The sequence below is a fragment of the Balaenoptera ricei genome, chromosome 16 (genome assembly GCF_028023285.1).
Source record: "Balaenoptera ricei isolate mBalRic1 chromosome 16, mBalRic1.hap2, whole genome shotgun sequence".
Classification (NCBI taxonomy): domain Eukaryota; kingdom Metazoa; phylum Chordata; class Mammalia; order Artiodactyla; family Balaenopteridae; genus Balaenoptera; species Balaenoptera ricei.
In genome coordinates, this window is record NC_082654.1 from 51,244,868 (window position 1) to 51,268,539 (window position 23,672).

At 46.5% G+C, this 23,672-nt stretch overlaps 1 protein-coding gene across 1 annotated transcript in view; it reads left to right on the forward strand.

Moving 5' to 3' along the window:
- Positions 1-23,672, forward strand: part of GRID1 (glutamate ionotropic receptor delta type subunit 1) — a 647,037-nt gene that overhangs the window by 602,290 nt on the left and 21,075 nt on the right. Inside the window, exons 13-14 of the mRNA XM_059899403.1 lie at positions 2,601-2,796; positions 18,717-18,883. Of these exons, the coding sequence (XP_059755386.1) occupies positions 2,601-2,796; positions 18,717-18,883 (363 nt within the window). The remainder of the gene's footprint in view (positions 1-2,600; positions 2,797-18,716; positions 18,884-23,672) is intronic.

Here is a 23,672-nt window from a genome sequence, read left to right on the forward strand (position 1 = left end):
CAAAGAGCCTAAGGTTTAGTCACTCTGAAATATGATGGTAGTACTTACTGTGTGTTAATGAGCTTGGAGACCTTCCTTGAAAGAAGCAATGTGCCTTTAAGATGGGAAAGATCCCTCTACACAGACTCATGGCTGCAGGAGGTGATGGATGGAGGCCAGGGGGCTGGCACAACAAAGATGACAGTGGTGTTTTGGGATGGGAACAGTGACCTCTAAGGGGACAGAAATGGACATGAAGCCATTAACATTTGGGCTGCCTGCTTGCATTCCAGAGACGCTCCCCGAGCCTCTGGCCAGGAGCTCCGTTGTGAATAAATACCAAGAGGAGAGAGGAAATCTACATTTCAAACATGGGGATGAAACAGTAGTGCTGAACTCCTTGGCCATTACACATTCATTCCAGACTCACGGAAACTGCAGTAATTTAGAGCTGTTCAGTATTTAGACTCAACTGTGTAATTCATCCTGATGTTTCCCATTCATCAAAGCCTTGTGTTTGTTTGTATTACCATGAGAAAAATTAAAAATGCGGGGGAAAAAAAGATCCCTCTTCCTTTCATTACAGGCAGATTACGACAGAGTTAAAACCCTCGGGGCCCTTTAAGCAAAGGAACATCTTGCTTCAATTAGATATAAATAATGAACAATAATTAGAAAGATTTCTTCATCAAATTTGTTATTTTGTGTTTTCTTTCATCTGTAATGTATTGAAACGAATACTGAGCTCTGTTTCTGGGCCATGTAGCAGGGCCTGAAGGAATTCCATGGAGTGTGTCTCCAAAACAGGAGGAAGCATCCATTGCTGGTTCCTCTGTGTACAGGCTGTGTAGGCTGGCAACTGCCCTGGGTCTAGCGCTGAGGATGCAAATACTGGGCTACTTTGGCTCTATCTACTGAGGACCCAGCCATATCATAATAGCACAGAAGTATTGCTACTAGTTCCTGGGCACTGAGTTTATATCAGTCACTGCTCTAAGAGTTGAACACATATCACCTCATTTCATCTTCACAGCAGCCTCTGCTACAGGCTCTGCTTCTAGCCCTATTCTTTTAAACATTTGGGAACTGAGGCACAGAGAGGTCAGCTAACTTGCCCAGGCCCATAGTGTTAGTGCTGGTGGAGCTGAGAGGCAAGGCAGGTAGTTGGACTCCAGAGCCCCTGCTTTACCCATTCTGCTGTGCTGCTCCCTGCAATCACAGTGAGCTCTTACTGCCGTAGAAGCCATGCAGGGTATAGAGATGGTCAGGGAGGCGGGGGATGGCGATGTCTTCCCACAGGGAAAGGCGGCAGCTGGAACTTCAGGGTGTTTGCAGAAGTGTATCAGGTGGATGAGTAAGATAAAGGGATTCCAGGAAGAGGGAGCTCCATGGTTTGGTGCCATAAATGGGGACTGTGTGGGATTTCTCATTTCAGCCTTGGCTTTGGGGTCCTGTGGATGCAGGAGCAACAGGGGAAGATGAGATCAGAAGATGGAGGGTTGTGTAGATCAGGTGGAAATGACTGGATCTCTTCGTGGGAACGGTGACTCAGTGAGAGGTGGGGATGATGATTCTGGTTGATTCAAAGGAGAGACAGATTCCCAGAAGAGAAATAAATAAAGAGGGATCAGGTTGGAGCCTGCAGAGAGAGGCTGGCTCACCATTGAGCTTTTTGTTTTTTGCAGTTCTGTCCTCTCAGCACACAGAGTCAGGTACTGCTCATCTCGGGACAAGTGAAAACTTTATGCCAGTTGGTCCTTCCTGATGTGACTCTTCCTTCTACCCCAAGGAAGGCACTGTTCCTCTGCCCCCAGCTCAGACATCTGCTCCTGGACAGCTGGTGGACCTACCTGATGTACCCCCTCCCTGCATCATGCACCTGGCCTGAGCTACTTGCTTCTCCTCCATGTACAACAGACTGAGGCTCTCAGAAGTGCTTTGTTTTATCTTCATCACCTTTTGAATAACTGTCAACACTTCAAAGTCAAGAGATTTCATGTACAAACCCAGATTTCTTTATTGAAAAACAAACTGGGCAGAGATTCTTAAAAGGCAACAGTTGGGTGGAACTCCAGAACAGCTGCAAGCTTTGGAGGGAACATGCCTCTTCACTGACACAACCTCTGAGTGTGTGTCTGCCCCACGCCATCTCTGAGTGTCAGAGACCAGTCACCATCGTCAGTCTTGCCAACGTGTTTCTCTTTCCTGTGCTTCTGCAGGAATTTGAGTTGGAGACCTTCAGTGTACAGCCTCCCATGTTGCCCTGACTCTTTCATATTGTGACTGTCTGTCTATATGTTTCTACAGCTAGACTCTAAGCTCCTTGAGGGCAGGAATCATGTCTTTCTCATCCTTTTGTCCTTCAGGCTCAGCACAGAACCTGGTTTTAGGTGTTCAGTGACATTATTGAATTAATCTACACTGAGGAAACGTAACTGGGATAGAATGAGGCCCTGGCAAGTGGTGCTCCAGGCTGAGGGACTCATACTGCTGGGGGTTGGCAGTGAAGGATGTGGACGGTGGCCACAGCCAGGCTCCGACCTCAGGAGGGCCTTGTAGCCCATGTGTGTCCCTGCAAGTTGCAACATGTACCCATGTTTCATGGCCTTTTTGTATTTCAGGACGTTCCAGGACCTGTCCAAACAAGTGGAGATGTCTTACGGCACCGTCCGGGATTCTGCTGTGTACGAGTACTTCCGAGCCAAGGGCACCAACCCTCTAGAGCAAGACAGCACATTTGCTGAGCTCTGGCGGACCATCAGCAAGAATGGAGGGGCTGACAACTGCGTGTCCAGCCCTTCAGAAGGCATCAGGAAGGTAGGCGAGAGCTGGCCACCTGGGCATGTGTGTGCTGTGACAGGGGCCACGGGGACTGTCATCCTTGGGGAAGGAGATACCTTCCCAGAGGCATCTCCTTTGAGTATCCCTGTCACCTGCAAGGTGATCCATGTTAGCAGCCTAGATAGACACTTCTCATAAGCATGTGGGTATCAGGTAAAGAGGCACACATTCTTTAGGTAGACGCCCATTTTCGGCCAGAGAAACAAAGGGGCTGGTCCTTATGGCCTTTCTAAGTATCCAAAGGGTCAGGGAAGAGCAGACAGGTTAAGCCCAAGACATGGACCTCCCTCCTCCTGGGCTCAGAGGATGGTGGCGCAGAGGGGACTCCCCACCCCAGGTGAGAACACTTGGCAAAAGCAGACACAGAGGACCAGGTGAGAGGTAGAGGGAGTGGGGAGACAGGGTTCAGGGGAGGGTGGGCACACTGCAAGATCGAGGTGTGCTTGGGAGATGGTGGTAAGGACAGCAAGCCCGGGATGGAGGCTGAACGGGAGGAGGAAGGGCAGAAAAAGGTTAATACATTCTTCAGCAGTGGGTTAGACTTTGCTCATTTATTACAGTGAATTTCCACAGTGACCCGAATTAATCATGATTATCCCATTATACAGATGGAGAATCAGAACCGTGGGTCACACTCCTCGTTAATTTTGATGCTTGGGGTTCCAGACTGAGAGGTTTGGTATTTATCTGCCATGTGCTGCAGAACCCTTGAAGGTCCATGAGGAGGAAGGTGGTGGGATGAAGGCAGGTGTCATCAGGGTGTTGCTGGTGGTGGCACCTTCTTCCCAATGACCCTCACATGCAGAGGCTACTATCTCTTGGTCATTAGTGAATGATGCAAGAAAGGTGTGCACCGTGGCCAGCACTACTGCCTCTCTGGGTAGACCAGCTGTCCAGCCTGTCTCACTCAGCATCTCTTCCCTTCTGTTCCCTATTCAACCTATCCCACCATCTCTGCGGAACCTTCACACACATGCATTCACACACACATACACACATGCATGCACACACCTGTCCAGCCTGCCTCAGTGTGTCCTACCTTTCCCTACCCATCAATGCTACCTCTGCAGAACCTTCTTACAGGCTCTCACACAAAGTCACTCATGCACACGCTCCCACTACTCACACACACTAATGCACACACATATTCATGTACACACATACCCGTGTTCTACATCCCCAGCCATTTGGCCATCCCTTAGCCTTACTGCAGAGGGCAGTGGATATAAGGGGGCAGTCTGCAGAAAGCTTAGGGGCCACTAGGGCCCACCACCTTGCTCTTCATGATGAGAAGAGTCCTCAGCAGTTTGCCAGCCCCTCTCAGGAGAGCCCCAAATGGGTCCAAGGAGAGAGGCAGAGCCTGAGTCCTGCTTCAGAAGCAATAGGCCCTGGCCCCTGAAGGCAGTGCTTTGTGTGGCGTGGGAGCCCCCGGGGCACGTGTGCTCACAGGGCAGTTGGCTTGGGGTGGTTTCTCCCTGTCGTTTAGCGAAGTTGAGCAGCAGAGAGTGTCTGGGCTCTGGGGCCTGGCACGTTTGGCTGTGAATCCCAGTCCCACAGCTCACCAATGACATAAAACTGAGCACACCACTCTCCCTGTCGGGAACCTCTCAGTGTTGAGAGAGGCCTGGGCAACTTCCTGTTTCGGGTTCCCTTTACACACTTAAAACATTTAAAAGTACACGTTATGGTAGATTTGGAATGTTTATATTTAACCAAGTGATATCTTGACAAAAATAATAGAATGCAACATAAATGTGCTATTCCCATGCTCACAAGGTTTATTAAAACCTCTTACGTCCTCGTGCACAGAGAAATATGGCGCCCTCACCTTGAACTGCTGGGTCTTCTTTCATCCCTGACAGTGGATCTTTGTGGCTGTAGGTGACTTCATTTGGAGATAATGAATACAAAGTTGATTTAAGACCTTTTATGAATATAAGGCTTGGGCCAAATGGCCTTCGAGTTTCCCTTCTCTGATTTCCTTGTCTCTCACAGAGAGCCAATACTCCCATCCAAACTGGATGCTTATGAAGATTCATTGCAACAAGGCTACAAAAAGAACTTATAAAAGAAAAGATAGCAGCTTTTGACTTTATCAAACTTCTATTCATTACAAGGCACTTTAAAGAAAATAAAAAGGCAAGTCACACACTACAAGTGGATATTTACAATGCATACAGTCAACATAGGATTAATATCCTATATGAAGAACTTTTAAAAATTAATAAGAAAAGCTCAAACAATTTAATAGAAAAATGGGCTAAAGACTTGTACAGGACTTTCACAGAAGAGACACCACATATGGCCGATAATCATATGAAGAGATGTTCAAAGTCATTAGTGTTTCCAGAAAAGGAAAATCAAGACCATAAAGATATATCACTCACTTTACCTCAATTAGACTTGCCCCAAATGAGAGGTGGTAGAAAGGATGGGAGTAACAGGGGGTTAATTGCTGGTGGTAGTGTACTCAGTACAGTCACTTTGGAAACAAGTTTGTCATTCTAGTAGAAAATGGAACATTTGCATACCCAATGACTCAGCAATTCCACTCCTATACATCCACCCAAAACAAACTTCTGCAGCACCTCAGGGATAAGAAAGACCATGGTAGCATTGCTTATAGAGCCAGAACCCTGGAAACAATCCAAATGAGCATTAACAAGTTAAAAAATAAGGCCTGCAATGAAATGAATGAACCACAGCTTCATGTAATAGTATGGATGAATCTTAGCTGAATAATATTGAGTAAAAAAAAGAGCATTAAAGGCAATTTCATATAGGTCAACTAATAGAAAATAACATTCAACATAACACCCTTTTAAACACAGGCATACACACATCCAAAGTAATGGTAAAATATAAGACTCAGGGAAGGGGTTACTACAGATGGGAGAGACAGAGCAAGAGGAAGGAGAGAAGCGTATTGTTGGCTCTAAGTCAGGGTCAGTGTTAGCTTTATAGTCAGTCTTTCCTTTCTGTTTTTTTTTAATTTTTCATTTCTCATTAAAATAAATAATTAATAAGTTAATTTTAAAATAGGGCCGTTCCTAGACAAAAGGACGTGTGTCCTGAACCAAGGGTTGTGATTAATCTCATTCTTTGCACCTACCTACTCTTTCAAATAAATAATTCCAGGCCAGCCAGGCAGAGTTTGATTTAAGACCTTTAAGACACACCAGCCGCTTCTCTCCTTGCGGGCGCCCAGGTGCAGGCCTACTCCTGGTGTTCCTCAAGAAGGCCAACGCCACCAGTAATGCCCTCTGGAGCACGATAAACCTGGAAATGGGTCGTTAGAGAAATATCTCCCCATCATTCTATTTACTCCTAGTCCATAGTTGGCACCTTAGAAATCATCACCCTCTGGTGATATTTAGGGTCTTACGCATGAATAAAACAATGTTAAAAAAGTAAGTGGTGGAAGATGCAAAAAAGGGGTTCTTTATAAATGCCTAAAGCTTCATGGTACAGAATCTAATCTTTTTCCAGTACAAGGGATGTGTCGCTTTTATGACACCTTCATTTTATAAACCCCAAGCCAGCTTTGGGGTCACAGATCTCCCTCTTGCCCTTGGATCTTTAAGAAAAAAACCTGACTGTCAGCACTCGGCAAATGTTAAGGGTTTTATAACTAGTGTCATATAAGTGAGTTTATAGTACTGTCAGAAAGTGGAGTGCACTACATTTTTTACTGCAAGGAGAGCTCAGATTCCACTCTCAAACCTTCCTTCTGCATGTGCCTGTTTGGGTGGTTACTGTACTTACATGCTTATCCGAAACTCTTCCTGTCCCCTGCCCCCTATGGAATTGCTCCTCACCCCCCAGGTTTTGACTTCAAATACCTTATGAATCCCCAGCCTGAAGCACACCAGACTGGGGATGGCTGTGCCCTGAGTGAGGGCCATATCCTGAATCCAGAAACTGTAAGGAAAAATCCAGCATATTGGGAAACATGGACATGATCTTGATATTCAGGGAGGAGGGGCTTCTCCAAATCCCAGGCAGAACCCGCGTGGGTGCAATGCAGGCAGCCTGGCAAAGGTGAGGACTGGATGCCCCCAAGGGATATCAGAGGAAACTGCTTTAGCAAGAGGAGGATGCTGCAACTTCTAATTTCCAGTTACTCTTTGGTGACCCTGGCTCCATTTCCGGAGAGTGCTTGGTAGTGGAACAATGTCTAATTGCTGCTAAAGTCAAGGAGCTTGGTGTTGAAAGCAACCTCAGAGAGCTGCTATTATTTTTTTCCTTGGGAGTGCTGCAGCTTTTAATGACTTGAAACCAATTTAGGTGGGAAATTGCTTAGCAAGAGGTGATCACTTTTGCACAGTATCAGAACCAGAGAAAGGAATTATGTCATGGTTGCCCCCACTGCTGTGACCTACTCCTTCATGCCAGCCGTCACTCAGATAAGGAGGGGGCAGCCCTTTCTGGGCCCTGGTGAAGAAAGCAGAAAGGAATTTAGAAGCGGAGGGAAGTTTTATTTATTTATTAAAAGCCCACAGTGTGCAGTTTTTAGAGCAAACCTGCCTGGTGCCCAGTAATTCTCAATAAATACTGAATTGTCCCTGAATGAATCATCTGTTTGTTGTCTGACTGAGCAGAGACACATAAATCAGGGGTGTAGTTGGTGCCGTCAGTGAGTAGGTTACCCTCTGTGAATTCCTTAATGGGAGGGATGAGGTAAATATCTTTATAGTCCCTTGTCTCTTGATACCCGCCTCTTAGGAAAGAGGTCCTGCTGGTCCTTGGAGAGTAGACAGAGGCTGCCTTCATTTCTCTCAGCCACCTATACTTGTCAGGCCTGAGGCAGACTAGAGCAAGGGTCCACAGACTATGGTCCATGGGCTAAATCTGGCCCACCACCTGCTTTTACAAATAAACTTTTATTGGAATACACGCTCGGTCATTTACATACTGTCTATGGCTGCTTTTCTGCTACTTCAGTAGAGTTGAGTAGTTGTGGCAGAGACCATGTGGTCTCCAAAGCCTAAAATATTTCTTACCTGGCCCTTCGTAGAAAAAGTTTTGAGGATCCCTAGCCCAGAGCCATGGGTGCTCCAGGGATACTGCCCATCGGTCAACGCCATCTGATAACTTATAGACATATCCAGTAGCTTATCATCTAATAAGCTCTATAAAACTACCTACTAGAGTATATAAGCACATCTAGCAGGTAGTTCCTCCTCTGGCTTTATGTCATCTAACAGCACGTCGGCACATGCAGGGATACATCATCTAGCTCTATGCCATCACCTAAGTTCCGTACCATCTAGTAGCATACAGGCTTTGTCCGTTCTTGTTCTTTTCAGGCCTACCTCTCATGGCCCACAGTCTTTGCCCTCACTATACTGGGACCCAGCCTCACTCCTGACCTGGCCTAATTCCCCCCTGAAATCTACTGAGCAGTCACTATGTACCAGGCACTCTGCCAAATGATCTACATATATTGTTCTTTTCATCCTAAACAGAACTACTTGATTATTACTGTCTCCATCATGTAGAAATGGGACTGACCCTCAGGGAGATTAAGTGGCTTGTTCAAGGTCACGCGGACGTGAGTAAGCCATGGCACAGTCATGTCTCACTTCAACCTTGCCTCTTCCCATGGGTTTACATCCCCATTTCTATACCCAATGTGTCTGCACCCTTGCATACTGTTTACTTGTGCTTCTATTTCCCTTCCTCTTTTACACCAAAGTAGCAAGATATATGCCTGGCTCCCATGTTTAAAAGCCTTAGCTCTCTTTCCATGTGACATAGCAAAGGTTATTTAAGTCTGTGATTTTATCTTTTGATTTCCCAATTGTTAAAAATATCAATTAGAGAAACTCTGGGATGCAGAATTGAGCTGGCAAGTGGTTCGAATTTGTATGATAATAACTTTGTCACATGGAATCTGACTTTAATGTTGTTGGTAAGACTTTTTAAATTTTTCCTTAGCTTGATCAACTCTATGAAGTAACATCCAGCATAACCCAATTTCTGTGCAGTGTCAGGGCTAACCCAGGCTGCCAATTTATTAAGTCTTTCCATAAATCAAACCTAATATTTAATAACATTGTCAAATAGAATACAGTTTAATAGTTTAAATGTCAATCTTCACAGCTCATTAGGCTCTTTGAATAAATAGACAAGTAGCTTGTTTCAGACCCTGTGGCTGGAGATAGTATTTTTCAGATGGAAGTCACTTGGGAATCAAGCAGTTGTAACAGAAGGTTGTTTTTTCCACTCAGTAAGTATCGCTGAGGTCATAAAGTGTGAATGCAAATGCAGGAAGAAAACGGGCCCACAAATCTTATCTATTTCCACACTGATCTAATGCTTGCCCTGGCGCCGGATTGAGTGTGGGTATCACCAGTCAGCACCTGCCTTCATTCCTTGCCCTGGCTCTCTGCTCTGTGACAAAGGATGCTCTCATTGTACACACTCCCTGCTGAGTGCCAGGGACCATACCTTGTGGCAGAAAAGGTGGTCCCCAGAAGGACTACAGTCTTCCATGGGAGGATCAGGAACTCTGATGCCCCACAGTGCCCTCCATTTGGAGGGAGCAAAGTGAGGAAGCATCCTGCTTCCATGGCATACTGGAAGTCCTTACTGAGGAGTGGGAAGAGGCTTACATGGGATGGCACTCCTTTATATCTTGGGGATGCTAGGTTCGGTGATCAGGAAGGTTTGGTCAAGTTGATGAAAGGGATCCTTTGATGCAGGTCTGACCCCCCAGAAAAAGGACTGGTACAAACTAGGCAGCCCTGTGCAGTGGAAACCAACAATGCTGTTCTCTGTAGCAGCAGTGGGCTTTGTAGGCATGCTCCAAGACACATATTTTGTCCTTTTTCTGCTGCTAAGTCAGTGCACCTTGGGGATTCTACATGCCTCCTTCCTTCTCAGACACTCACAGACGTTGGATAATCATTCATCTCTATTCTTTTTTTTTTTTTTTTTTTTGGCCACACTGTGCAGCTTGTGGGATCTTTCTTAGTTCTGACCAGGGATTGAACCTGGGTCCTCGGCAATGAAAGCGTCGAGTCCTAATCACTGGACCACCAGAGAATTCCCCATTCATCTCTATTCTTTCATTCTTGCTCAAAAGGCACTATATCCTTTTCTTAAAAAAAATTTTATTGGAGTATAGTTGATTTACAATGTTGTGTTAGTTTCAGATGTACAGCAAAGTGAATCGGTTATACATATATATATATATCCACTTTTTTAGAGATTCTTTTCCCATATAGGCCATTACAGAGTATTGAGTAGAGTCTCTATGCTATGCAGTAGGTCCTTATTAGTTATCTATTTTATATATAGTAGTATGTATATGTCAATCCCAGTATCCCAATTTATCCCTCCCCACATCTTACCCCCAGTAACCATAACTTTGTTTTCTACATCTGTTACTCTATTTCTGTTTTGTAGGTATGTTCACTTATACCCTTTTTTTTTAGATGCCACATATAAGTGATGCCATATGATATTTGTCTTTCTCTGTCTGACTTACTTCACTCAGTATGACAATCTCTAGATCCATCCATGTTGCTGCAAATAGCATTATTTCATTCTTTTTTAAGGCTGAGTAATATTCCATTGTATATATGTACCACATCTTCTTTATCCATTCCTCTGTTGATGGACATTTAGGTTGCTTCCTTGTCCTAGCTATTGTAAATAGTCAAAAGGCACTATATCCTTTTTGCAAGTTGGATGGTCTCTTCTCTTTATTCCTTCATTTATTCACTTATTCATCCATTCAATAAATGTAATTTGAATAGCTTCCTCCTAAGAGCTTCAGGAAAGCAGCTGTTGCACTACCCGTGGGAGAGCCCAGCTGCCGTCCCCCCTCGCACTGAGCCCACCTGGCTTTGCTTGCTTGTGCTGGTCCAGGGGCTGATCCAGGTGAAGGGTCATTCTCTTTCACTCCTTGCTTGGCAGGTTTCCTTACAGCCTCCTGAGGAGGGCATGTGAACACTTCCTAGGGTCCCGTTGATTGTCTGCCTTACATTTTCACATCATTTTGGAGGCCTCTTTCTACTGTTCTGAGGGACCGAAGAGATGTAGGCTCCTTCTTTCCAGCTGAAGGTCTCCTTTTCCTGAACCTCATGTGGTCTCCAGGTGCTTCGTACCTGAGTTCACCTCTCTTCTGCTTCCCTGGGGGTTGTGGTGCTCACACTCACACACACTTCCACACGTGCATACATTCATGCACACACATCCTCATGGGCACACACGTACACACACTCACACACCCCCCCACACACACACAGCATGTTGCTGACTTGGTCAAGGTGGAGGAATGGTTGGCAGGAGGGGAGTGGGTGGGAGGAAAGATGTTTCAATGACAGCTGAGGTATCGATCTTCTGAATCGAGCTGGGGAATGCCAGACAGAGAAGAAGGAACTTGTGTTGGGTCTTTACTGTGCGCCAGGCACAGTGCATTGTGTCCTGTAATTTCATCCTCAAGCCCCAAGTCTATATAGGTTCATTTCAAGCCCCAAGTCTGTAGGTTCACCAGAGAGCTGGAATGTGGCCGTGTGTCTGTCTTCGTTCAGAATCCTGCTCTTTTCTCTACTCTGTGCTCTGTGAAGGAGGCTGAATCACTAAAACTACCCTCTTGGGCAGCTGCAGTCACAGAAGAAATGCTTGCTGAGTTGCAGAGAACATGGGGGCACAGGAGACTGAAAGAAACCAGCAGAAGTCACCCATGATGGCATCACCCAAAGATAGTATTTGGTACTTGGTTTTGATTCTTCATAAAGTTCTTGCATAAGATATCACAATGTAAGTACTCTCTTGTAACAGGTTCTTTTTCACTAAACAATATAATACTGGTTATCATTTATTTAGTGCTCACCACATGCCAGGCAAAACCCTAAGCATGTTACATTTACTGAGGGATTTAATCGTCATCAGAACTCTCTGAAGTATGGACCATTTTACATCCAGGGGAACTGAGGTTCAGAGATGTTAAGCATCTTGTCGGCACTCACATAGCCAGCAAGCAGTGGAGTTGGGATTCGGATCTATACGGTTGGAGTCCAGAACCCAGGCTGGCTCTTCTTCATCATGGACAGTTGTTTCCCTTAGCAGGGAATGCTCTTTTAAAACACCATAGTAGCAGTAACATAATATTCCATCATCTAATACATCATTTACCTAGCTGATTCTCAATTGTCGAGCATTTAGATGGTTTCCAATTCTTGCTAGTTTAAACAATATTGCCCTGAGAATCTTTGTACAAACATCTTCTCTGAAAGGGAATAATTCCTTAGAATGAATCCCTAAGGGTAGAATTGCTACATATGCACATTTTAAAAGCATTTGATTCTCCCCACCAAATTGCCATCCCAGAAATATCATGCCAGCACACACTCCTACCAGAAGACTGTAAAATTGTCCTTTTCTCCATAGATAGTCTGGGTCTTGCTGTTGCATCTTTTGATTTGGCGTAGTGCATAGTAATGTATCTCTGTAGCCAGGATTCAGGATACCTGTGGTGATGTGTGGCCATTTCGCGAACATGAGCGTAGGAGCTAAGATTTGGGATGCTGAGCTCTGCTTTGTTGGGGTGAAGGGTGGATGCAAGGAGAGACAATGAGCGTGTCCCTGGATAGTTAATGCCCATGAGGCTGCATCTGGTTTCCAAGGTGTCCCTGATACCCTAACATCCCCATCCACAGACAGCGCAGGCCCCTGTGTCCTCCCTCTCCCCGCATTTCAGCTGTTCCATGAACCACCCCTGTAAAGCTGGAGGAGGAAAGTCACTGGAGCCAAAGAAACCTGTGCTCTCCCCACTGCCATGCTTGGACTCATGAAGGGAGGGCTGGGGAAACTGCTATGGTGCCCTCACCCTCTGAGCACTTCCCAGGGGAGTGCTGTTGGTGATAGAACCCATGGGAATGGCAATGACTGTCTTTCTCCAGATTGACCTGGCTCCACTACTCACCATCTGGGTTTATTTGGGACAAGTCACTTTATTTTTCTGAGTCTCAGTTTCTTCATCTGTAAAATGGGATTAATGTTCAGCCCCTCAGAATTATACCATGGATAGAAAAGGAATCATGTATCTGACAACTCGGCATCCAGCAGGTACTTCACACCTACCCTGTACCTGGCAATGCAGACACCTGATTTCCTTTAGCACTTCTTTTCTGATAGTATTTGTGTTTGATGTTTGTAGTACCTGCATTCTTGTTTGGGGGGATAGCGTGGTTGCTTGTCCCTTTCTAAAAGCAGCTAGGATGGAGTAGAAGAGCATTACGAAGTTCTTGCCTCCAAGGCTGTTGTCTTGGAAAGTTTGTGCTCCAAGTGAGTTCTGGGAAGGGCCATATCAGTGGTGCAATGAAGGGCAATGCAATCTCATTTTATTACCAGTGTGGAGCAACGGCGATGAGCCATCCAATATCCCGGCTCACTTGTGACTCTGTTTATGGTGCCCAGCCTTCCTCCAGCAAAGTAGGCTGATCGTGTTCCCCCAGATGTTAGGGAGGATGCTGTAAGCACTGGGGTCAGACAGCCCCGTGGTCTCAATCCCTTTCCATTTGTAGCAGTGCACCGGCGTGTGGGTGGACTTGGGAGGAAGTGGACTTCAGGGATGGGCTTGGATTCTGTTTGCTAAGATGCTTCCTGGGAGACAAACTAGGAGTGGTCTGTCTACCTGCTGCTGTCCTGGCATCCTGAGATGCCAACTGGACATTTTCTTTGACATTTTATGCGATGTCAAAGCTGTTCTTTCCTCCTTTCCCCAGAGTCCTCACATCTCTTCTTTTATGTGTGAACCAAATGCCTTTTCTTTTTTTTTTTTTTTTTTTAAGGAAAAGGAGAGAGTGAAATGAAGCCACATGCTTAGATGCAGGCCAGGGATGTAAGGGAGACTTTCCCAGGTGTTTGGGTAGTGTCAGGGAGGCAGTGCCCTGGGAAACCGGAGAGCTCTGACAGACCTTTGTGCTCTGTTGATGGGCAAAGGTGCCTTTAGGAGCCAAGAGCACACAGGGCAATGGAGATTGAATCTGGTACAGAGGTCGGATCTGGTACCTATGTAGTGTGTGATAGCATAGATTGTGTAACAAGATTAAAGAAAATATTTTAATCAACTTATCCTAAGAATCATCAATAATCCCACTCCATTATGTAATATTCCTGTTCAGCTTTTGGCGTATTACATTTCACATGTATACAGAACAGTAATAATAGTGTATCCATCCCATTGTTTTCTACTAATTTACATATATAATATGTATATATTTCTGTGTGTGTATATATATATATATATATATATATATAATATGTGTATATACATTTCTGTGTTTCTGCATAGTCTTTTTTTTTTCTTTTTCTTTTTAAAAAATTTTTTTTCTTCTTTTTTTCTTTTTTTTTCTGTTTTTTTTCTTTTTTTTTTTTTTTTTTGTTCTTTACAAACCCTTGTGTCGAGGGCTGACTTTCAATAGATCGCAGCGAGGGAGCTGCTCTGCTACGTATGAAACCCCGACCCAGAAGCAGGTCGTCTACGAATGGTTTAGCACCAGGTTCCCCACGAACGTGCGGTGCATGACGGGCGAGGGGGCGGCCGCCTTTCCGGCCGCACCCCGTGTCCCAGGACGAAGGGCTCTCCGCACCGGACCCCAGTCCCGACGCGCGGCGGGGCGTGCCGTCTGCATAGTCTTTATAATTACTATCGGTTGCATAAAACCATATCGTATTAGTGAACCATAATTTATTAAATTGTTTCCCTAAATTAAATATTTAAACTGTCCCATGCTTACTTTATAGTCAACATTAGATTTAAAATGCCTGTCATGTCATTAAGATACATAGATACGTTTGGTTTACTTTTTAGGTTAAATTCTTAATTTGCTACGCAAAGGATATGAGCATTTTTAGATGTTCATGTTATGGATGCTGCATTACTTTCCGAAGTGTTGTGTCATTCTGTGATGCCTATGGCCACGAAGGATCACGCCCACTTTGTCACAGCCTCACTAACACTGGATATGATCAATTAAAAACAAACTGTGGAAGTAGGAAATTATATTCCTAGGCTATGTTAACTGTCAAACCTCCACTGTCTTAGATGAGCTAAAAAATGCCTTCATAGCTCCTGGAAGGATCTTGGGCTGGAATCCCAGGACCCCAGAGCTAGCTCTGAAGGGCTCTCTGGGTCACTGTGCCCACCTTCTGCATAGAGCCAAAGGCTCGGGGAAGTCTTGGCTGAATCTACCAGCCTTGTCTCCAGCCTAACTTTCCAACAGCCGCATTCCAAGGCATTGATGCATAGTAAGTCAATGATTAGAAGTTAGGAATACATTTAATATTATAAATGGGCCAGCCAGATCAAGGTACTTCAACTCATTAAAGAGGTGAAATCCAGTATTTGTTCTTGTTTTGTTTTAATGCAGAACACAAATCTATGGTACCACTTTTCATCTTTCAGACTTTATGAAATAAACGTCAATAATCTGTTTGTAAACAGCTCACTGCCTATTGCTCCTGATCTCACATAACATCCTCCTTAACTCCCCTCAGCCCCCTGGGAAGTAGGGAAAGGACAGGACTGGGAGACATAAGAAAGGATGAGTTGGTATGAACAGTGGCAAAATAGCCACTCTAGAGCTCTGTTGTGCCATTTAGCCAAAGCATTCCCAGTTTCCTGCAGGAAGGTGTCTGGTTCACCCTCCTTTCTCTGTGAGAAGCAGCCGATGGCACACAGTTGAGAAGAGGCTAGATTCCTGCCAATAGTCTGTCTTCCCAAGAGACTGGAAAAAAATCCTCATCAAAAAGAAGTAGTTAATATAAATAGGAAATGACAGATGTCCCAAAGTGTGCGAGATCTCTGGCATAGAGTTGAGGGGGTGGAGGGTAGAGGGAGAGGCGTAGAAATGCCTTCTCAATGGAAGTAGAGACGAGGCAAGAGGCTGAGCTACAAAGGAAGGAGCTGAGCCAAGAGCAGAATGGGAGAGATGCTCAGACTCAAGAAAGGCAGAGGATGAGCCTATGACAGGAGGGGAGAGAAAGAGAGGAAATTCTTGGATCTCTTGGAGGCAGATTTTTGATGTATCTGGCATCTCCCACATATGGAGAAGCCAGAACTTTTGGATAAGCAGCACAGAATGAGAAGGTGGACACATAATTATTAGGGGCTGCATGGAAAATTGGTTCTGATCCTAAGGAAGAGTTATAACTGTGGGGAGGTTATGGGGCGTTCATTCTGCCTGGAGCAAGAAGAGGGTCTATATAGAGGGGGTATAGCCATGGTGGATGGCATGTTTGGGCTTCTGATACTGGCATCCAAAGTGTTCCTGAGAATATGGTCCTACCTAAGAAGCTTTCTGTCTCATACAGGGGCTGCGACATACCAGGAAGATTGGGGAGACATCTGTAAGGTCCAGGAAGTTGTGCTGGAAACTGATGAACTTGGGAAGCCCAGGGAAGGTTTTGGTGGTGCATTTTACTCAGCATGAGGCTAAGAGAAGAGGACCCAGGAAGCCGTGGGATGCTGAGGAAGTGAGGAAGGGATGTTGGGGATGGGGAGTATTTTATAAGGCTAGAGCTCCATTGCAATTGCAGTTTCTGAGTTAGCCCACATATAAGAGGTGGCATATCAGCCAGCCTCTCCAGGTCTTCCCTGTTCTGGCATCGTCAGGTAGATAGGGACCAGCCACATGCTTCTTGAAGCAGACATAAGAGCTATGGTAGTAAATGTAGTCCCTGTTTACAAATAGGGAGATGAGTGTCTGGGGTCATTCAGCAACTCAAGAAGGAGAACTTCTCTTTTCTCCTCTTTTCCTGACTGCCTTCCTGGTTAGCAGGGATTTGCAGCTGAGACATTGCCAGCATGCCTTCCATATGTTTTCTGCCTTCTCAGCTTAGGCAGCGGGACTATAAATGCAGCTTCCTTCATGGATCTGTGCTCACCTGTCACTTAGCCCAAACTGGAGCCACAGATGCCTGTGGCTTGACGGATCCAAGTGCCCCATTAAAATGGCCATGCCAGGCTTTTGTCAGAGCCGGTTTCCACTCGAGGTGGGCCAGCTTATTTCTTTCTCCTTCTTGGAACATCACTTGAAACGTAGAAATGAACTTGATCTTAATTCTTTCTTCAACATGACATGCCCTTTTGAAATTGTGCAAATAACAATGTCTGATTGTCATGTTGAATTGCAAGCATGGGTATGAAATGCTCCAGAGTCGGACAGAAGCCAAATATTAGGTCATAAGTCAACATTTTGCTGAGAAACTCGGTTACTAAGAGGTGGAAAATTTATATCTTTTCATGAGAAAACGTGTTTGCCAGCAGGAAAAAATTTCAAAGACTGTTATCTTCCCTTGTGGAGGGAGAGAGATGAGTGTAATTTTGCAACCTGGGTCAATGCCCTTTAGGGACTCCTGAAATTGACTTGGCCAAGGAAAGAGGCTCTGAGGTAATATTTGGATTGTTCCCTGAGGTGAATGTCAATGGGTGGTATGGTCTATGTCATTTCTTACAAGGTCGTCGGGTAAAATTGTGTGAATGGCTAGGAGCAGTCTATTCCTGGCAGGGGGAGGCCGTGCTCTACCCACAAATCCTTCGGATGGAAAACTCCTGATGAGAAAATAAGCCAGCTTGGCCCATGGGCACCTAGGGTCCCAAAAGAAGCAATATCGTGATGAGCTTCATCTAAGCAGCTATGGCATTCTCCGGAGATTCTCAGTGGACACAAAGACAACTGAATAAAGGCAGGAAAAGGGAATAACAGCCCTGCTGACAGTGCCACAAAGCTTGTAGCTTGCCAGCTTGGCCTGTTGTTACCTGTGATGTTTCAGCCCTGCCACTGCCGCAGACTGGGGTCCTCCAGCATCTAGTGTGAGCTGTGGTAGGAGAGAAGAAAGCATGAGGTGTCTGTGTGTTCACTAGAGAATTAAAACCAGGCTCTTGGCTGCATTAAGAACATCATGCTCTATTTTAAGCTGGCCGAGTGACAATGTCTAGTTTGCATCTTCTTCCAAAAATCGAAGCAGCTCACATTACTTCCGAGTGCCTAAACTCCAGGCCAAGTCAGGATTATGGCTCAGGATAGAACTGAATGTCTGCTATGGATGGGTGTGATGGAGTGGGACTTCAGCTGTGGCCACAGGCAAATTCTGATGGAATAATTTGCCACCATTGCATGGATATAGAAACACTGACACCAGAAGCCTCCTCCATGTAGATGCATGTGTGTGTGTTTGTGCACATGTATGCACATATATGTGTGTGCATATAAATGTATGTATGCTTATGTATGTGCATGTGTGTGTGTGCACACTCTTGTGTGGGCAGTGAAAGGGAAGTGGCAGAATCCTGGCTTGGCACCATAACAGTCAGGACCCTGTCCTTAATGGCTTCTTCCCCAGGCATAGCAAGTTCACGACTTAGATATTAAGTCTCAGCCACTCAGGGGCACTGATCCTAGGGCCGTCTCCCATGTTCGCCTTAAGCAGGGCTCAGTCAAGCTCTAAGTAGAAATATTAAATGGATACTATTATGCCTCCCCCTAAATCTCCGATCAGAAAATCTCAGTTCCCTGGGTCAGACTTTCTGCACTCTCCCAGGTGAGCTCACTACTCTGAGAAACAGGTCCATGCCACTGTGACCAGGAGGCTAGCTCAGAGGCCACGTATAGCTCATCTTGCCCACCTCTCTGTGAGATGCGCAGCTCTGGGGCCTCCTAGATGCAGCATCACATCCTTCTATGTCTAACCACAGTGAGCGGCATCAACCAGGGGTGGAATCTGCAGACCAGAAAATAGGAGAGGTTGCTGTGCCGGCTGGTTGGGCAGGAGGACCATTTAGAAGGGTCCCTCAAATCCCACCACTGAGAGGCCTCCCTGCTCGAAAATAATACGGGAGGCCAGGTCTGCCTGACTTCATGGTGATTTTGGTGTTTCAGGCAAAGAAGGGGAACTACGCCTTTCTGTGGGATGTGGCCGTGGTGGAGTACGCAGCCCTGACAGATGACGACTGCTCCGTGACTGTCACTGGCAACAGCGTTAGCAGCAAGGGCTATGGGATCGCCCTGCAGCACGGCAGCCCCTACAGGGACCTCTTCTCTCAGAGGTAGGCTCGGTCAGTGAGAACACGCTGGCAGCCCCCGTGCTCCAGTTGGGGTTTAACCAGCCTTCAAGAGATGAGAGCCAACACAAACTTGTTTATTCATCACGTTTTCCTCAGTGCCGACTATGTACCAGTGCATGCTGCTCTCCACCCCTGTCCCCAACTAGTCCTGTGCCAGGTCCTGGGATAAAAAAGAGGAAGTATGTGTAACCTTCCCATGAAGCTGCATAGTCTCAGTGGGAGCTGTGACGTGAGTAGACGATGTCAGCACAGGGCAGTCAGTGAGACAGAGAGGATATTCTGGGGGTGGAGGAGGACAAAGAAGGGCATCTGACCAGACCCAGAAGACCAGGGAGGACTTCCCAGAGGAGGTGACACCTGAGGCCTGAAGGTAGAGTAGGAGTTAGCCAGACGGGCCTAGTAATTTAAAATTAAATGAAAGATTAACTGGATCTGGCAAGGGCCCAATAATAACTTCTTAAGATAAATGCAGGGTGGGAAGAGTCAGTGTGGAGACGTGAAAAACTGGGGCCAGAGAAGCAGATTGACTCCATATTCACCTGCACAGGGGCTGAGGGAGCAGATGCTACCAACTGGGGCAGGACAAGGACCTGGCCCTCACTGCCCACCTCCTCCCCGTCCTTTCCAGATCAGCTCCTGGTAATTAATACTAGCGATGGGGCGTGTTGGGGGAGAGTGGGGGGAAACACTGTGTAGACAGGAGTGTTCTGGCCTAAGCAAAGACACGTGGACCCTGTCCACCAGAAATTAATATGTGTGTCTAGTTTGCATTGGCCTCTTTAGCTTCCCAGATGATTTTCTGGTGCAAGTCCATCCTTTGAACTTGATCTTCTCTGGACTCCTGGGCATGATTGAGTTTCCAAGTGCTCAGTCTGGACACCTGGTCAGCCTCCTTGAGGAAGATAATCTCTCATCATCCCACCCCCATTTCTCGCTTCCCCACAGGAACTTACCTTAGTCCTTGACCAGGTTACCTGGCCTCACAGAGAGGATGGAGGTGAACAGCATGGGTGAGCTCAGTGGCCTTTTCCCAGCAGCCAGCCTGCTAACAGGGGCTCTTGTCCCCCAAGGATGTCTAAGCCCACCACTCACACATGTCTGTGGGGTGACATCCTGGTGGGTGAAGGAGCAGAACTAGAGCTCTGCCTTGGTCCACCAAAATCCAAACTGTGGCGGAAGTGTCCCGGTGAAAAGGCCGGCATGGCGCTGAGGCTTAGGGGCAGCGCCCTGTTACCTGATGAACACATGCTTTCCAGCACTGATGAGCGTCCGCTTGGAGGGGTGAGAATTGTTAAAGATCATTCGTTTCACATCCTGAAGCTCAGAGAGGGTAATGTGTGCTGAGGGCAGCTCAGCCAGCTACTGGCGGAGTTGGGAGGAGAAGGCAGGTCCCCTGAGCCCCAGTGCTGTGCCCATGTTGCTATCGGATCTCTGAGCCCTACTGCGTCCCTCCTCCCACCTCCCAGATGTTGACTGGGCTCTTCTGATCACGAGCACCTGAGCCTAAACCCCATCAGGGAGAGGCCTAGGAGGAGGGCCTGCAACTCATTCATTCAGTGGCTTGTTTGCAGAACTGGGAAAAGGGGTAGAACTAATTAAGTTCAATGAGGCTTTGGGGTTTTCTGTAGAATTTAATCAAGTATACATTCCATGCCTCCCTTTGCTCCCTGGAGCAGAGAGGGATGACACAAGAGAAGGAGGAGTAGTGATTTATCAATTGCTCGGATTAAAGGCATGAAGAAGGGATGGCTTCTCTCCAGGGTATATAAGACAGTGGTGTTCTCGAGGTTTACCCTACTTGGTTTTCTGAGACAGGATGCTCAGGGCATTCCCCAGGCCATCAACCTGTGAACACCTCTCTGAAACAGATGGTAAGGGAGCTTGTGGGACGAACGCAGCAGCAGCAGCACCACCAAGACAGCTAATGTGCCCCAACACAGTGCTCACAGAAGCACAGCGTCCCCAGTGTGGAAAGCTTAGGGTCCCCGTGCACTCAAACCGCTCAGAGATCCCCTGAAAGTCTGCTGAACACACTGGAGAGAGGAGAGAGCCTGGTTCTTGGCTGGATCTTTCAACGAACATGAATGAAAGTGGCTAGTCCAGTTTCTGTGTTATTCTGGCAGGAAGTGATTAATTACCCTTTGCTTTCATCAGAAGGCCACATGCTCTAGGACTGTAAGTAAATGTCCCCAGTAGGCTCTGCTGGCCTCCTGAAGTATTGTCATTGGTCTCTATGTTTTAGCCTTTCCTGGGCTGGAAGCATCCCCCCACCTCCCCTACCTGGACACATGGGTACCTACTTGGGGGAACACTCAAGACTTCAGGTTTCCAACTTTCTGCTGCCAACGGTTCTTTAAGAGGCTCCATTATATGATGCATGCAGAACTGTGGGCTGCCCTTAACTGGGTCATGCCTGAGAGGAGGAAGGGGGCAGGTCCAGGAAGCAATGCCCCATGCCATTGACAGAAAAAGAATCCTGTGTAAATAGCAGATCCCAGTCTTATCTGGAACTGCTGTAGCCTTCCTTCCCTGAGTCCCAGGGACTCAACTTATTTCCTTGAATACAGATATGTTCCCTTGTTTTGGCAGAGGACTGGGTCTTTAGGCTACAACTTATGTGTGTGTGTGGGACTGCGGTTGAGTGCCATAGCCCTTTTATGGACCATGGCGTGCAGAGTAGGCATTCAGCAAATGTTTAGCAACTTAATAGCCATTTATAGAGCACCTACTATGTAGCAGCCTGCATGACTATTGACTAAAGGAAAGCACCTGCAATTATATCTGTCTGGAAAATAGGACACCTGGCTTCAGGAAGTGGCTATTATCGTTCTGGCTTACTCATAGGCAGGAGTAGAGATTATTATGGTGTGCATTAGTTTAGCCTCATTCCAGGAGTCATTTTGTGCCTGTGACTTGTTTTATCTTTCCTCTGTTGCTTACATATTTAAATTTTCTTTTGGATTGGCTTGTTTGTTTTTATTTTATTCTATGTTTTCCTATAAATTGCCTCACATTCTTCCTGGAATAATATTGGGCATAAAAATGCATACAATTATAAGGAGCAGGAAGAAGGGAAGCGTCAGCAAAATGAAGCCTCCTGCAGTTAATGAGCGGAAGAGTGGGCATCCGGCCCTCTGGCCCCGCTCTTGTTGGAGTCTCACCATCCCCTAGGCTGGAGCTGACCCTCAGAGAGGAGGCTGACTGCACTTAGCAGCTTGGTGTTCTGGAGAGAGCGTGGCCTCCCGGGTCAGCGTGACCCAGCTCTGAAGAGCAGCTATGCCACTTGCTAATTGCAACTGGTGGCAAGCCGTCTAGATTCTGAGCCTCAGGTCTTCCATCTGTAGACATAAGAACTACTTTGCAGGCTATTGTGAGGAATAAAACAGTGTAAAACGATCAGTCCCTACTGTGTCCTCAATAAAAGGCAGCTTGTGTCCATATTGGATGGATAGGACTGCTGGTCAATATGGCGCCAGAGTGTGGTGCCATACTGACCAGATTTAAGGAGCTCTTCTTGCTTGCTAGCTCGTGAGCTGAGTGGTCCCATGTGTTTCCGCTTTTCATTTGGTTGTGATAATTCTGTGAGGTAGGTGCTTTTGTTACTGACCTGGGTCCTTGGACTCTTGAATCAATAGAAATTGATAAGAGGCCAGACAAGGAATTCAGGCAAGGCTTTACTGGGACTCGTGCTACAGCAGGAGGGAGCAAAAAACAAGACAAAGGTCCCTTGCTCACTCCCCAAGGGTGGGGAGGGGGGCAAGCTTGTACCTTAAATGGGGTAAGGGTGGGGGCGGATGGGTGGGTCTGGCTGGAGGGCTGGCTTAGGTGGTCTGCCCACCCCCGTGGTGGTGCTGTGTGCAGGGATCGTGTGCAGTACCCTGCTTTCGCTCCCTGAAACTTAGAAGCAGCAGTTGGTTTGTGGCCCTTTTGTATCTTACTCTTCATAATTGCCCCGACTGTACATGCATGCAGTTATTTTCAGTCCGTTACAGTTTCTTTGTGTTCTGTTGCTCCAGCAGACATTTGTCCAGGTATGAGTGCAAGCACTCCGCTAAAGGGTCCCAGGTCCCAGCCTTTCTCACCTTTGTTATGATCTCAGATTTTAGTGATACAAAAGGTAAAGTTGAGAGGTTTCCTAACATGGCTAGTGTGATGGCAGAGTCTGGGTTTGACTGGTGTCCATCAGAGCAGAATCTGTGGCAATAAATAAAAAACTCTGCTCCTTCTCCATGGTGAGCCAGTAGCCCAACCACGAGTCCTCTTGAAGGCCCTGAGGTCCTGCATACCTAGCCCTGGGGTTCCTGTAACTGCCAGGAGGCCCAGCCTACTCGGAACTGCCAGTAGAGACTTACATAATGGCCACTCAGCATGAGCCAGTGGACGTACAGACATGCAGCTTCCCTAACATGTCCAGAGCCACTTGGAGGTAGTGGGACCCTGCAGCTGCCCAGTTAATCACGGCATGTGCCACAGAAGAGACCTGTGGCATACCAAGTGCGACCCCAAATGCCTGTGTAAATCATGCCTTTATCTCAGTGACCAAGCTGAATTCTAAGTCTTTTGTGCTGACTTGTGCCCTGGCCACTTAGCCGACATTATCTCATTATCTCACCACAGCCATTTTAGTTCAGGTTAGTTTTCATGATTCAGTTCATACATTTGTACATTATCGATGCAACAAATATCCATTGATGGCTCAAGTTGTGCCGGCCATTGTGCTTGCTCAGGGGAAGCCATGGAGATCCAAAGGATCTACTCAGCTAGCGGTAAT